This window comes from Primulina tabacum, chromosome 1 (assembly GCF_025594145.1).
Source record: "Primulina tabacum isolate GXHZ01 chromosome 1, ASM2559414v2, whole genome shotgun sequence".
Taxonomy (NCBI): Eukaryota; Viridiplantae; Streptophyta; class Magnoliopsida; order Lamiales; family Gesneriaceae; genus Primulina; species Primulina tabacum.
Genome location: NC_134550.1, coordinates 58762553 through 58777584, shown reverse-complemented (window position 1 = coordinate 58777584; position 15032 = coordinate 58762553). Strand labels below are relative to the sequence as shown.

At 36.6% G+C, this 15032-nt stretch overlaps 1 protein-coding gene and 1 pseudogene across 1 annotated transcript; one reads left to right on the top strand and one right to left on the bottom strand.

The window, feature by feature from the left end:
* Positions 1 to 135: 135 nt before the first annotated feature.
* On the top strand, positions 136 to 12780 carry LOC142555449 (protein VAC14 homolog). Its single transcript, XM_075666319.1, has 20 exons — positions 136 to 529; positions 693 to 806; positions 894 to 959; positions 2633 to 2722; positions 2798 to 2917; positions 3021 to 3049; positions 3166 to 3308; positions 3386 to 3480; positions 5499 to 5585; positions 5680 to 5787; positions 5979 to 6070; positions 6225 to 6306; positions 6839 to 6904; positions 7388 to 7503; positions 7597 to 7717; positions 7957 to 8118; positions 8232 to 8360; positions 10432 to 10500; positions 11942 to 12229; positions 12595 to 12780. Exons 1-20 carry the CDS (start codon positions 440 to 442, stop codon positions 12688 to 12690), a joined length of 2163 nt encoding a protein of 720 aa, XP_075522434.1. The 5' UTR covers positions 136 to 439; the 3' UTR covers positions 12691 to 12780.
* Positions 12781 to 13303: 523 nt separating this feature from the next.
* LOC142520494 (ankyrin repeat-containing protein At2g01680-like) lies at positions 13304 to 14990 on the bottom strand (annotated as a pseudogene).
* Between the last annotated feature and the right edge of the window lie 42 nt (positions 14991 to 15032).

Below are 15032 nucleotides of genomic sequence, written 5' to 3'. Positions count from 1 at the left end.
CTTTTTAATTAAAAAAAAATAACTCTAATAAAAATTAAATTTTAATGAAATTGAAAAAGAAAAATTTTACGTTACGTATTTAAATTTATTTTATTTAAAATTCCAAAGAAGAACGATGGCTACTTGAGTCATTTCACGAGTCCAGGCGGATTTCCTTGCCAAACCTTTAGCCAAATTTCCTCGCATGCTGATCGGGATTAAAAAAACCCTAATTTTGGAAACGAACAAATCAAGAAAAGACCAAGAATTCTCTCTCGAAATTTTCGTAGTCGAAAATTCCTATTCAATTAACAAGCTGTCGACCTTGCAGATTCCCTTCTTATCGTCAATCAATGTTTCATTAGATCTACTGACAGTCTTTTTATCGAATATTAGTTTAAATGTTACGTAGCTAAATTAAAAGGAAAGATTTTCAGTTTCTTTTTCCTGGGGATTTGTTATGGCGGATGCGCTGTCTGTGATTCCGGCAGCTGTTCTTCGTAATCTTTCCGATAAGCTCTATGAAAAGCGCAAAAATGCTGCTTTGGAGGTAATGCATTACGTACGGGGATATGCGTGTTTTTATGTTAGTGTGTGCGAGCGTGCCTTTTTGGAAAATTTGTCGTGAGTTTGAAATATTCGGCTTACAAGTGTGTATCGGGCTTCCATTTTGTCAGTCATTTTTATATTCTGGAGGTTTTGATTAAATCTAGGTGGAAGGGATAGTAAAGCAATTAGTTGGTACTGGAGATCACGAAAAAATCAAGGCCGTGATCAATTTGTTAGCCAACGAATACACTTACTCACCCCAGGCGAATCATCGGAAAGTATGCTACTAATTTCATAGTCAATGTTGGAGTTCATTCATCTAGTATGTTAACTGAAAGGTTTCATTTATTTTTTTCCTATTTTAGGGAGGGTTGATAGGATTGGCAGCAGCTACAGTGGCTTTGACATCAAATGCCTCGCAGCATCTTGAAGTAAGAATGTTAAAGTGAAGATCCAGTTTCATATTTGTTTTTTTCAGTTTCTTCCACTCCTGGATTTTTGAATTTTTATCCTTTTATTGTAACAATACCTTTTTAAATTTAAAAGCGTCTCTAATAAAGATATTTTGGTTCTTCTTTGTTTGTGCAAATGCTTATTATTTGACAGCGGTCAGGCAAGGAAAGAACATTTTCTTAACAGAATGTTTCAGATTGCCATCTAGTTTTCTCATCTGTTCATTGACTTCAGTGCCCATTTTAATTATATAAAATAATAAAACCATCTCGTCTTATTAATTTACACTAATCAGGTTAGTTTGTGAGAAGCTAATCACCTAAGAAATGCAATCATACAGTTGATTTAATTGTCTGGATTCTAGGAAAACCTGATTCCTTTGTTTTTTGATTTACCATTGATGCTTTAGAATTTAAGAAACCACATGCTGTTGCTGTCATTGAAGATAAAAATTTGCAGTTTTCATGAATATTCATGGCTGAATGCCTATATTATTGCCTATATATAATGTTTTGGCCTTTTGGGCATAGTAAACACTTTTAGATTCCTGCTTCAGAGAACTCAAAAGGTGGAGCTTGCTAAGCTCCTTCCTGTTCAAATGTAGCAAGCAGTTAGGCATAAAAATGGCCAAGCAAGTTATGCTCTATCTATTGCAGGATCCCGGGAATGCCAGTGGTCTAGTGTACCTATTTGGATGGAATAAACTGAGGGATATTCTTATCTAATCCATCACTTCTGATCCCATAGCCTTGTAACATTTTATAGTTTGTGACTTTGTGTACTCGGATGTACCTATCTTTTTAGTTTTTACCTCAGTAAATTTGGCTGAATTGGTTAAGGTTTTGAAATTTGGACTTTGTGATTCAGCGATTGAGACTACTGGGTGAGGATGGATTGGGTTTTGTGGAAAGATGAGGTATCTTGAACTCAAGTTAATTTTAAGGGCACTTGGGAATTATTGATTAAAGAAAGAAATAACGATTTTAAAATAACACAATTTTTAAATGCTAAGAGCTAATGAATTAGTTAATTTTGTGTATAACATTCCGTGATATGTTGCTACCGTATCTTGTAAATGTGAGGTATGCCTCAAAACCCACAGAGTACAACAGAAGGATCACACGTTGCTCAGGTTTACCCTTTTTAGAGGAATATCTAATTATTGGGCCTGATTTCCTTAGCCCAAGTGCTTTAAGCAGTCCGTTCATTTCAATTTTGTGTGAATGTAGAGATGGTACTGAATGCTAGAAACTGGTCTGAAATGTCACAGAAGAAACACTTTCAAAATTGCACTGCATGGAACTTGGCCTTTTTTGCTTTCTTTGCTTGTGAAGTTAATTCATGTATAAAAATGAATATACTTTCCTCCCTGAAAATTAGTCAAGGTTGCCCGTTGGTAAGCAGGTCGTTCCTTCGGACTTGGGTAAGAGTTGAATTCTCCATTTTGAGAATCAGAAGAATAGAAAACATTTTCCTCCCTTGAAGTAAAACTATAGTGCATGCATCTGAGTTCTTACGTGCCATTTTTCTTATAGCTGATTCATATTTCCTGCTCTTCTTTTACTTCCTATTTGTCTGGTTCATTGTTTCTTGGGGTGTTTCTGGTGAAGTTTGTTTGATCTATTGCCTCTCTCTTCTGTGGTTGTTCCAGCATATTGTACCCCCCGTTTTAGCTTCCTTTTCTGATCAAGACAGCCGAGTTCGATATTATGCTTGTGAAGCTCTGTATAACATTGCAAAGGTACAAAACTGCGGACTTCTGTTATATTTCCATTTTTCCTTGTGTATTTTAGGTGTCGTGATTGCTAATTGACAGGTCGTTAGAGGCGATTTTATCGTGTTCTTCAACCAGATTTTTGACGCGCTGTGTAAGCTTTCGGCAGATTCAGATCCTAATGTACAGAGCGCTGCTCATCTTTTAGATAGACTTGTAAAGGTATGTGGTTTAATTTTTCGGAGTTTGCATGCATAAATTTATGCATAACATATATAGGTACAAATTTTTTCAGTATTGCTAATTTTGGCTGCTTGTAATGCAGGATATTGTCACGGAGAGTGATCAGTTTAGGTCTGCTGTCTCGCCTATTTTGTTCACATAGCAGTGTATCAAACTGAATTATTTGATTTCTCTAATAATGCAGCAATCATTTAACTTTCTACTGCTGCCATTTTCACCTGACTCAGCATTGAAGAATTTATTCCATTGTTGAGAGAACGAATGAATGTCCTAAACCCTTATGTCCGCCAATTTCTGGTAGGATGGATTACTGTTCTAGATAGCGTACCAGATATTGATATGCTGGGGTTTCTCCCTGATTTTCTTGATGGTGAGAAGACCAAAATACATTCACAATCTCTAATATTCTTACAGATGTATGTTCTCACATTGGTGATGAAATTGCAGGTTTATTTAACATGCTTAGTGATTCTAGCCATGAAATAAGGCAACAAGCTGATTCTGCACTTTCTGAATTTCTTCAAGAGATCAAGAACTCTCCAGTAAGATTCAGTGATGCTACATCATTAATTTCTTTAGTTGTGATTAGAGACGAGCATTTGTTGAGGAATCTTGCCTTTTAATGAGCCACGAGGATTGAAGGAAAAGAACCTTCTCCTGTAACCAATTTGTTAGGGTATATGAGTATATCGATTAATTTTTTTCAGTATTCTTGCTCATCATCAACTCCATGTTACTTTGCACACGCACCACTGAAATTAGTCAGTGAACACGAACTTTTCTAGATTCATCAAACGATGTGGGACAGCGTGTGACAAAGAAGTTGACAACGTCTTACAGGAACAATTATCTTGTAAATTTGAAAAGAATCCTTTCCACCTAATAAATTTTCTTGGAAAACTTAACTGGTTTCTCACCATGGTAGGAATCAAAAGTCTCAAATACTAATTTTTTCCTCAAATTGAGATATGGTAATTGGCTTGACGGCTCCCAAGCATGCTATGATATCTTGTATGAGCCGAAGGAACACAATCTTAGAATACTCAGTAAACATAATAGCTACTTAATGATTCTTTCCCACCAAAACGAGAATAACAATGAAAAAACGAGAGAGGGAAGAATCCAGACACAATCTAATCATCAGCTAAGATGACATTGGAAATTGAATATCATTTGAGTCCTAGAAGTGAAGATCAAAATGTTTCCACAGTTTTCACGTAATACCACATATTACACCTACGATTGAGAAATCTCAATTTTTGAGTTTTGGAATGTTTTTGAAAAAGGAAAACTTTGACCATGCAAAAATGGGTAACATAAATTTTTGAGTTATATGTTTAACCTTTTAGATGAGGTTTTGAGAAGTTAGGAGTGATAAACTGTTCCTGTTCAATCCATAAAATATTTATAGAATGTATAGATCTGAAATTGGAAAGATTTCTATTTCAAACGAACCCGGAATGAATGACAAGGAATGGAAATGCATCGAACTTTTAATTGTGCTTACTCTTTATGGACTTGGCTACCTTGTGACGACTTTTATTTCCTTACTTAACTCTATTTTATCTTAATGAGGAAAGCACGTTTTTTGAACGGAAACACTTGGTAATTAGTAAACCCTACCCATTTGGTATTTAACAATAAAATAATTGACAGAACTGCCGGAAGGTCTTTGTTGATTTTGTACGAACAAGTTGAAAGGCAGGGTAAGAAACAATTTTGCTAATGGAGGCATTCACTCTCTGGGAACCCTATTTATTTGATCATTTATCGATTATTTTTTGCTTCTGTGTTATGTATGTGGATTTCACCCGAAATATTCTCGTCAGAATTTACTTTCAAGTACCTTGTTCTTTGATTGATTTATCGGCTAATTGTTGGTCAGAGCACCTTTCTCTGCCATATCATTTTGGAACTCCTCATCCCCATCCCCTTCTCCATCATTGTTCCTTCTTTATGTTGAGAATTTATGCGACTGTACCTAATACCTAAGGTGATTTTTTCTCTCGTTCTTATCAATTCTAGCCCTCTCATTGAATATTTCTCCACAACTTTGATATTCTTGATATCAAGTTGATTGCTGAAATAAGGATTATGTGTTGTGCCTTTAATATTGACCGGTGTTATACCCACGGAGAACAACATTTCCCTGCAAGTGAGTTTTTATCTTGATTCCCTCTAATCCTGGTATGAATTCAGTGATTGATTTGATGGGAGAAGACCAACCTTCTAGTTCCCGACTAGAAAAAAACCCTAGAACTGCAGAAAAATAAAAGCCCAACTTGAATTTCACTTCCTCATAATGAACGAACCAACCATCTTTCGTATTACTGGAAGATCATTCAGTGCTTATAAAGGGAATGGCTTGACCGAAATTGGATACTGTGATGTCATGTTGAAGAATTGTGTACATTCCTAAAATAGGATACATTTCCACAGATCTCGTATTAGAACGCTACCTAAGTATTTATATGTTCAGTTTTGCCGTCTGATTTGCCTGTGTTATTTTGACCATTAGTTTACCTTTTGAGCAATTGGTTGAGAAGTGCTACTTTTGAAGTCTGTAGATTATGGTCGAATGGCTGAGATACTAGTGCAAAGGGCAGCTTCACCTGATGAGTTTACTCGATTGACTGCTATTACCTGGGTAAGTCCTTTATGTGCTTTTATGATGTGTGGTAGTAAGATATTTTTTGGTTTTCATTCTCAGATTTGGTTTTGTGCACAACTTCTCTCTGCAGATCAACGAGTTTGTAAAACTTGGTGGTGATCAACTCGTACCTTATTATGCTGATATTCTTGGTGCAATTTTACCTTGCATATCAGACAAGGAAGAGAAAATAAGAGTTGTAAGTTTCATTCTTCTTGTTGACCAAATAAAATGCTTCAACATTGTATTCCACATCTTTCGAAAGAACTGATTCACCTGTAAGGACTTGTAAACTGAATTGTCCTTAATTTGTTGCATGTCTTCCTTGACCTCCCCAATTTTTTTCTTTGTTCTGGCGGGTGCAGACTTATGTTGTTGTTTGACATTCAGGTTGCTCGTGAAACAAATGAAGAGCTTCGTGGAATAAAAGCTGATCCAGCTGAAGGATTCGATATCGGAGCAATTCTTTCTGTAGCTAGGAGGTATCTTTTTCCTATTTGAAATACTAGGTTTATTTCACTTGTGGTTTATTGATGACCCTTATAGAAGATGATCAAATATTACATAGTGCTATAGTTGCTTTTCCCAATGCCTTTTGGTGGATGAGTTGTGTTGTTGAAATTTTCGATGTGTCAGTCATTTGTCTACTGAATGGGAGGCAACGCGTATTGAAGCTCTACGCTGGATATCGGCCCTTTTAAACCGACATCGAACAGAGGTGATGATATTTCCTATTTCCAAGGAACATTATTTAAAAGAAATTTTCGTAATGCATATCCATGGAACATGTACACTTTTTAGTATTTGTGGAGTTTGAACTGGTATATCATCTCATCCACACAATACTAATAGAATGAATCATCTACTCATCGAAGAGTAAAAAATGATTTTCTGTATAGTTGTGCACTATCAGACATTTTGCAAATTCAGTAAAAGCTTATGTTGAATGCATATATTATGCTAAATTTGAGGTTTAAGTCTCGTATATGTGATTGATTAATTTGTAAGAATTGTAGTTTTTTGTAGGCATACTGTAGGAGTGAAACTTGGACACTTGTAATCCTAAAGGAAGTTCTGCTGTGCTTAATTGTGTGTTTTTTTTCCACCGAAAGTTTGTCGAAAATCATTGATCAATAAAAATATTTGATCGTGGGCCATTTACTAGCATTGCAAAATTGTTGAACTTTCAATCACATCATTTTGGGAATTGATGAGTATATTTTCACTTTCCATTTTCTTGCTTGAAACAGGTTCTATCATTTTTGAATGATATCTTTAAAACTCTTCTGACGGCACTTTCAGATCCATCTGATGAGGTATTTTCTCCTCTCGCTTTCCACACTTTCTCAATGCCTAACTTTTTAAAACAAATTTCTGCTTCAATTTTAGCCTGTAATCTTTTTGATGGAGACATTGTAAGATTTCGTTTCTTTGCTTTATAAACTATGCAGTCAAAGATTACATTTTGTTTGTAAGAACCGTATGATAAGTGAAATGCTTCATTTACATATTTCTATGTCTCTATTGATTTGATGCTTTACTCGCCTACACTAGTTGTGGAAATTTCTCAATCATGTTCTACAGATTGGAGGTCTACTGTGTTGAGTTTACATTAACTTCAGCACCATTTAACTTACAATTTGTGGATGTGACTGATTGGATATGTGTCATGTCCAAATTTTTAACATTCTTTACATTTGGTGTGCTCTTTTATGTTGGTCAACACTTTCATTTCTTATCTCGAGAGATTTAATTTCTGGATAGTAACAAATATTCTCCTTGTTTCCATTTGGTCTCAGGTCGTGCTGCTGGTACTTGAAGTCCATGCATGTATTGCCAAAGATGAGAAGCATTTTCATCAGCTCACTTTGTATTTAATTCAAAATTTTAGAGATGACTATTCTCTCTTGGAGAAGTGAGTTATTTGTCTGTGCTTCTATGAGAATACTGAAATAACTTTATTTGATATTGTTTATAAACGGAGTAAAGTAAACCTTTGTTCTTGCAGGCGTGGCACTCTGATAATTCGTAGACTTTGTGTGCTACTTGATGCTGAAACCGTGTATCGGAAGCTTTCCGCCATACTTCAAGGGGAACCAGATTTGGATTTTGCATCAACCATGGTTCAAGTACTGTGTTGTTCACACCTGGATTATTATTGTCCTTCATTCTTTTTGGTCTTGTCTACCATCGATAGATAACCAGTTTCAATAATTACTTCTTTTGCTTATTTATGATTTCCAGTAATTGTATACTCCTTGTTTTTAGGTTTTATTCTTTTTGCTTCTTTCTATATGTGGCAAGGTTGGGGTCTGCTGGTTGGTCAGCAAGAGATATTCCTGTGAATGTGCCCATTTTTTCGTTTCAGGCTCTGAACTTGATTTTACTCACTTCTTCTGAGTTGGCTGGCATTAGAGATCTCCTAAAACAATCACTGTTGAATGACGCTGGAAAAAATTTATTTCTATCTCTATATGCTTCGTGGTGTCACTCACCAATGGCTATCACAAGCCTTTGCTTGTTAACTCAGGTACGAGCTTCGTGATTAGTGGTCAGCATCTCTTTAACTGCCTTTGTCTTTGCCTGTGCCGTGATTTCTTTCAATGTCAGTACGTTTATCTTATTGATGGCACTGCTATGCAGACATATCAGCATGCGGGTTCTATTATCCAATCTCTGGCTGAGGAAGATATTAATGTCAAGTTCTTAGTCCAATTGGATAAATTGATCCACCTTCTGGAGACTCCCACCTTTGCTTACCTTAGACTACAGGTAATTTTAGTAGGCTAGCTATGACAAATTTCGACTTTCTTCAACTACAGACGTCACAATTTCAACTTACATAATTGGTTTCCTTAACAGCTTTCTCTTATAAACAGACTTGGGATGCACGTGTAAAAAAATTTCACCTATTTAAGCATAGTTGTCAAAAGCTTGCCCTTAAGTGCAGAGCGCCACGAAGCGCTCGGAGAGCTCCGAAGGGCACAACATCTACGAAGCGCGCGCTTCGGTGAGCTCGAGAGAAAAGCGCTCCATTTTTAAAAAAAGTGTGCTGAATAATTAAAAAAAATAATAAAAAAACCCTAAGTAACTTATCGATCGATTTCTCTTTGGCTGTTCTTCTGCCTCTGCTCCTCTAGGCTCTGCCTTACCGATAGTCTCCAGCTCGCCGCTGCCGCCTCTACCTAACTTATTGATAAGAATTTTTTTCTTTTAGCTTAATATCTTGAATATTAGAATGAATCTTATCCTTTTGCGTAAGTCTCTTTTCATAGCAGACCAAAGCTGGTCCAGTTCTTTTGTTTATGTCTCTTTTCATAGCAGACCAAAGCTGGCCCAATTCTTGTCCCTATTTATCCCTTTAAGAAAGTATTATTGCATAGAAACAATTACATCGATGCATGTAAGACTAAATAATGTATTGTTTGAATCTTTTACTTTTGGTGGGATAATATTTAATTAGGCACAATTTAATGAAGATGACGATTATTTTGATATTTCATCTATTATATTTTCAAAGACTTGATTTTTTTGAGAATATTTTGTTTTTTGCTTTTTTCCGTAAAATGTGCTCTTCGCATTGAGCTTTAAGCCCCAAACACTTGAGCGCTTTGGACCTCATGCTTTTGACAACTATGTATTTAAGCAACTTTGTTAACTTGTAACTTGTGTTAAACTTTTTCTCTGTTTAGCCGTGAAACTTATGTATGTGAAGCTATGTGTGTGATCAATGCTTATTTTTGTGCATGTTTGCTTTGGTAATGGTCCATTTGCAATTGATTAGTTAGACCACAAGAAGAGGGACCATATAAATTTTAGCAGTTGGAATGTGGTGTGAGCATTGGTGTGGAGAAGCTGAGGGGGGGCAATAAAGTCGAAGTTGTATTTGATCAAGAAAATGGTGTTCACTCGTCTTTGCTTAAAAATGTGAATTATTTCGAATCCATGTTCTGCTGGAATCAGAATTATATGTTGGGCACAGATACAAGCATACTCTTACTTGAATGCATTTGTTGAAGTCTTGAAATGGGCGCAGGAAGCTATTTGTAACCGAGGCAATTTCGTAAATATATATATTTTTTGATCTGAAACGATAATTTTATTATAATAGTAGAAAAAATTACTGAAGGGCGGATGAGAAGTCCGCTAAGCACCCTAGAACGATTACAACACTATTGTCAGCTGTAAATAAATTTTCAATCCCTAACTAGATCTGATACGAAGAGGTGGCTAAATTCTGGCAACCTAGTCGACCAGCTGGCAACTCTGAATGTGATCTTCTCCCCGATCTCGTCTCTAGACTTTGTTGCGTTTTTGAAGATTCTTTTGTTCCGTTCTAGCCAAACTGACCAAAAGATACAATGAATTACCAAATACCAAAAGGTCCTAGTCCTTTTCTCGGGAAGTAAGCCTGGCTCGAAAATGAACAAGTCCTGCATCTTTCTTGGAAATGTTTACTCGAAGCCCAACTCTTGCAACACTTGCAACACTTTTATCCATGTTCCATTCGTGAGGGAACAATGCAACAATAGGTGATCTTGGTCCATCTCTTTTTTCGTAACTTAATTGCTATTGAAAACTGTCGTTGAATGTCAGGTTTTAATACCATGTGGAAATGATATTGATGACAATTATTCACTTGCCTTTTGATGCTTGTTTTGTTGGTTCTTGAACATTCTCTCATCCTGTGCTTTATATGTTCTAATTCTGATCTTTCATTCATTACCTCTGTAAGTTAATGACAATATTGTCGCAGCACTTGTCTTTATTATTTGTTGTCAAACATCTCATGTACAAAACCTTTTATTTATGTCATTATACATCTCTTATTTGTCTATTGCAGCTTCTTGAACCTGGAAGATATATATGGTTGTTGAAAGCCTTGTATGGTCTTCTGATGTTACTTCCCCAGGTATATATGCTCACCAGTTTCTTAGTTTAATCAGCATGTTAGAAATCTCAACTGCAGACGATGGCCTCATTGCAGATTCCTTCCATGTAATTTCTAGGGTTTATTGTTTGGCCTGTTTATCAGGCACATTGTTGATTTGATGTTTTAAATTCAATTCCTCTTTGCCGAACTGCCGTGAAATATTGGCCTGAGAAAGATGTAAAAACGATAGTTGATGGGAAATTAATCAATCAGTAGGAGCATGCAGACAAAGATTGAAGTTGAGATGCTTGAAGGACTGAGAGGGAAGACAAGTGCAAATTAACCAAGGACAAGAAGCTATTTTACACAAATTTTTTTAACTTCAAAGAGCAACTGTCATATAATTAACTGCAAATGTTATTTTTAGTAATTCATTGTAGCAAATGGAACCAGTAGAGAAGAATGCTTTACAAGCAAACAATTGACAACACTCTCCTCAAATGAACATTCCTTGAAAACAAGTCTTAAAGACAGACAGCAAACACCACAACCCAAGGAAAGTTGTAAATAAGACACTGTATAAATAACAAAATAATAAGCAGTTTTCGGCCACAAGTCTGCCCTGGCCAGAAAAAGATCTGCATATTTCTTGGGAGAGCTGGATAGTTTGTAGCTTAAAACTGAGTAAGCATCAGTCCTAACGAAGCCTGTTTTCACCCCAACATATTTATTTTGGTTATTATTGTGGCCAGCTGATTAATTGAATTTCAATTATATCATATCTCAGTTTGTATAATTACACGAGGGATGAAGTGTGTGGCTTATGTTTTGCACTTTGCTGTTTGTGTTGACCATTTCAAGCCTACATGTTGGTTTTGAAGAACTTCGTATACTTATATCCATGATTTCTCTCTATTTACACAATCTTTAAATGCCCTTCTATTGTATTACACTCGTAAGAACTTTTGCAGGCTTCAATAGAAGTTAGTAGCGGGGTAGCAATAGAAATTTGGTGGTAATCTCATTTGTTAGCGGGACTACCTAATACAAGAATTACATATATGGTAGGGGATCAGAATGTTTTTTCTTGGGGATGGAAAATCCATCACTGGGTTTTATCAACTTGGGTATTCTTCCTCCATTGATGGAGGGTCCAGTTCAACTCACTAATATTTCCACATGTATATATGCGCGATCATAGGTCTTTTGAGTGCATTGATCCCCTCAATTACGCTTTGCATATTTCTTTGTTTTGCACTGCTGAAGGAATGATTAAAACTCGAGTATTTGTTTCTGTTTCATGGGAAAAAAAATCTGTTTCAAATATTATTTTCAAACACCATAACGGTAAGACCCATTCTATGAGAAATAAATGAACGCTTGTTCTGTTCATTTAACATAATTTTGCTGAATATACTCGTTTTGTTATTTCATGGCCATTAATTGTGTTTGATAAGTCTGTTCTCACGCATCGATGCAGCAAAGTGTAGCATTCAAGATCCTCCAGACGAGGTTAAAAACTGTACCTCCATACTCTTTCAGTGGTGAGCAATACAAGCGAATGTCACCAGGAAGTACTTTGTTGGGAGGTAAGTATGTAGGTGGATTGCAGGTTTCAGATGGTGACATCATTGAAGATCCACATAACATGCATGGCGGTATGGACTTTGACTCAAGACTGCGGCAGTTTAAGCATGTGCAGCAACAACATCGCATGCATACTAAATCTCAGGCTCAATCGCGCTATAATTCTGCTTCATCTGGAAAGGTTTGTTGTGCTTAGTTTCTGGATATCATTATAGTTTGTTATCTGGGATTTTTCTTCAATTGCGGTATCTGTTCAATTTTCTTTTAAAAAGAAATAGATGGATTTATTGCTCATTTACAAACAACCCCTATCTTAAAATAAATTCTACCTGAGCCCAAGGTTAGGGTGAAATACTCTCGTACAAAGTTAGATTCGGTTGCTTAATGCTCTCGACTCTCGAATTGTGCTTGTGTTCAAATTTTTTTCAGTGATTTTTTTTTTTCTGTTAACGAAAGCTCTTACACTACACCAAAAGCGTTTGCACTATATTTGCTGATAATTAACTAGTGAATTGTTCTGCGGCCAAATGTTTATCTTTTGTTCAGGACGTAGAAAGACCAGAAGAACCAAGTCGTCCTCCATCATCGCAAGAAACAAATAGGCCTCCTTCAATGCTGTCACGCAGAGGTCCAGGGCAATAATCTTATGTACTGGTGTTGAGGTTATTTATAACTAGGATTCCATTATTTAATGCCGCCGAGTTTTTCTAGCATATGTAAATTGTATATCCTGATAGCTTCTCTATTGAACCCTAAAGGGTTTGTCATGGTTGGCAGTGGAAATTTCTTGGCTGACTTGCCAAGCTATTCTTTTTCATCAACAGCTACACACCCATATGGTTAAGTTATTTTTATTGAGAAACCATATGGGAGGAAAAAGAATGGATGTTGGGTTTAGGTTGTACTGAGTTTGTTTCTCCTTATATCTCAATTCATTTGCTACAAGTACTCAAAGTATCTTAACATGGCTATGACTAGATTATTTTACTTGGCGGACTTGAGATTTTTCAAAACGCATTGTATATTTTAAAATCTAATAATTTTAATAGAGACAACGTCGGTTCTCAAGCACAAATAGATTTGCTAGGTTTTACGTTTTTTCTGTTCCTATGGAATCAGAGGAGCAACAATTAGCTTCTTTCATATTAAAACATAGATACTGGGAAAACATACGAGTACATGTACAACTGGATCGCAAACCAACTTAAACTCGGACTAATTTCATTGATTTTCCAAATCTACATCTTTGGCCTACGGCGGAAGAGTGGAAAAAAAAACAAAAAGACGTATACAACATCCTCCAGGATTTACCCAGTGGTGAGTAAATTTGGGGAATTTATGCAACAAGTGACTGCAAAAACTAAGCCTCGCACTTATGACTCTCATAATGCATATATCTTATCATCAGAATTGTAATCATCCCAAATCAGAAATATTTGCGGAATATGACCATGAGAACGATTTGCTTCCGCTTGCTCGTCTGATCCGTCTCTGAGAATTGTTGCCACATATTCCAAAATGCTGTCGGAAAACGAAATAACACAAACTAATTAAAGTCCCCACGAGAATCGGAGCCCCAACTACAGTTATCGTAGTCGCCATCCAAGAACTTTCTTCCCCACGACAACAAAAGATATAGATAGAAACGCTCCACAAGTGCTGATACAGGCGGCCCACATCATCTTATTCACTACTGAGACTACTTGTTTTTGAGCTCTGGTTTCCCAAGCAATCAAAGTGATCTGAACGACTACTACAGAAAGTGATAAGAAAAGGGCAGTAGAATCTAAGAGACAGAATGCACGGAAAGCTACCGTTTCTGAAATACGTGATTCGCCTACTTCTGGTCCTTCTGAAAGATACTGACCGGGCAAGTTAAATAGAGCAAGAAAGCAATGGATGCCACAAGAACAGCAACGACCGTGACAGAGTTGATGGTATTTGAACGGCTTCTCTATGAATTTTCTTGAGTTCTTTGGCAATTCCTGAGACCCTTCTCTGTGTTTTCTCGTTTTGTTTGATTTGGGAGTGGACTTCGTGCTTAATGTCACTAACGGTTCTTTTTAGTTCCATCGCTTCATCAGCTTGGCCAATGTGTCTTGCGTGCTTGGCACCAGCCTCGACCAGAGCTTCCTTGATCTCCAGAGCTGAGTCTCCGTATTGAAGTTTCTCTGCTATGTCCATCGCAGTTTCACGTTGAATATTTATGGCATTGACCTCGACATGTGCGTAAGTCAGTAAAAGTCCAACTATCTGAAATGGAAAAGCAATTTCTATGTCAATAAGAACACGATATAGAGTAAGGTAGTAGAATTTTCATGATAAGTATATACATCAATTAATATATACCTGAGAACGATTCTTCCGAGTGGCTATATGCAAAGCCATATTACCCTTTTTGTCCCGTTCATTTAATATCGAGTGATCAGCTTCCAGTAATTCATCTACCACAGATGTCTCCTGACCTTTAACAGCCATGTGCAAGGCAGTTTGGCCCTTCTTATCCTTGATAGAGACAATACCTGGATTCCTTTGGACGAGTGCTTTTACGATGTTTAACCTGCCATATCTGGCAGTTGTGTGCAATGGAGTTTTCCCATTTTTCCGAACAATCATCATCGAGCTCACATCTGCATCGAGTATCGCATTTACTACATCCACATGACCTTGGGAAGCAGCTGAATAAAGGGGGCTGGTGTTCGTTGAGTTGCATACTTTGCAAAGCTCAGGCCACTTCTTCAGCAGTTCTTGAACAATTCCTAAACACCAGAAATCAGGACTTTCGTTATGTGGAAATATCGACAAAGTTCCAAGACAAGTAGTTTTCGAGAACATTGAAACTTAATTTGGCAAAAAAGATGAAAATACACCGACACAAAAAGAAACATCCCGATCCAACTTCTCACAATCATGAATCTTCAATTTCGACAAAAAAATAACAACAAGCACACAATTCGGTATCAATTGCTATGTATGGTCTCATC

Excerpts from the sequence above, each read along its gene's own strand:
- LOC142555449 (XM_075666319.1), top strand. The coding sequence starts at position 440 with ATGGCGGATGCGCTGTCTGTGATTCCGGCAGCTGTTCTTCGTAATCTT. Across the intron at positions 6,071-6,224 it reads ATTCTTTCTGTAGCTAGGAG|TCATTTGTCTACTGAATGGG; the intron begins GTATCTTTTTCC and ends TCGATGTGTCAG. Across the intron at positions 8,361-10,431 it reads TTGCTTACCTTAGACTACAG|CTTCTTGAACCTGGAAGATA; the intron begins GTAATTTTAGTA and ends TGTCTATTGCAG.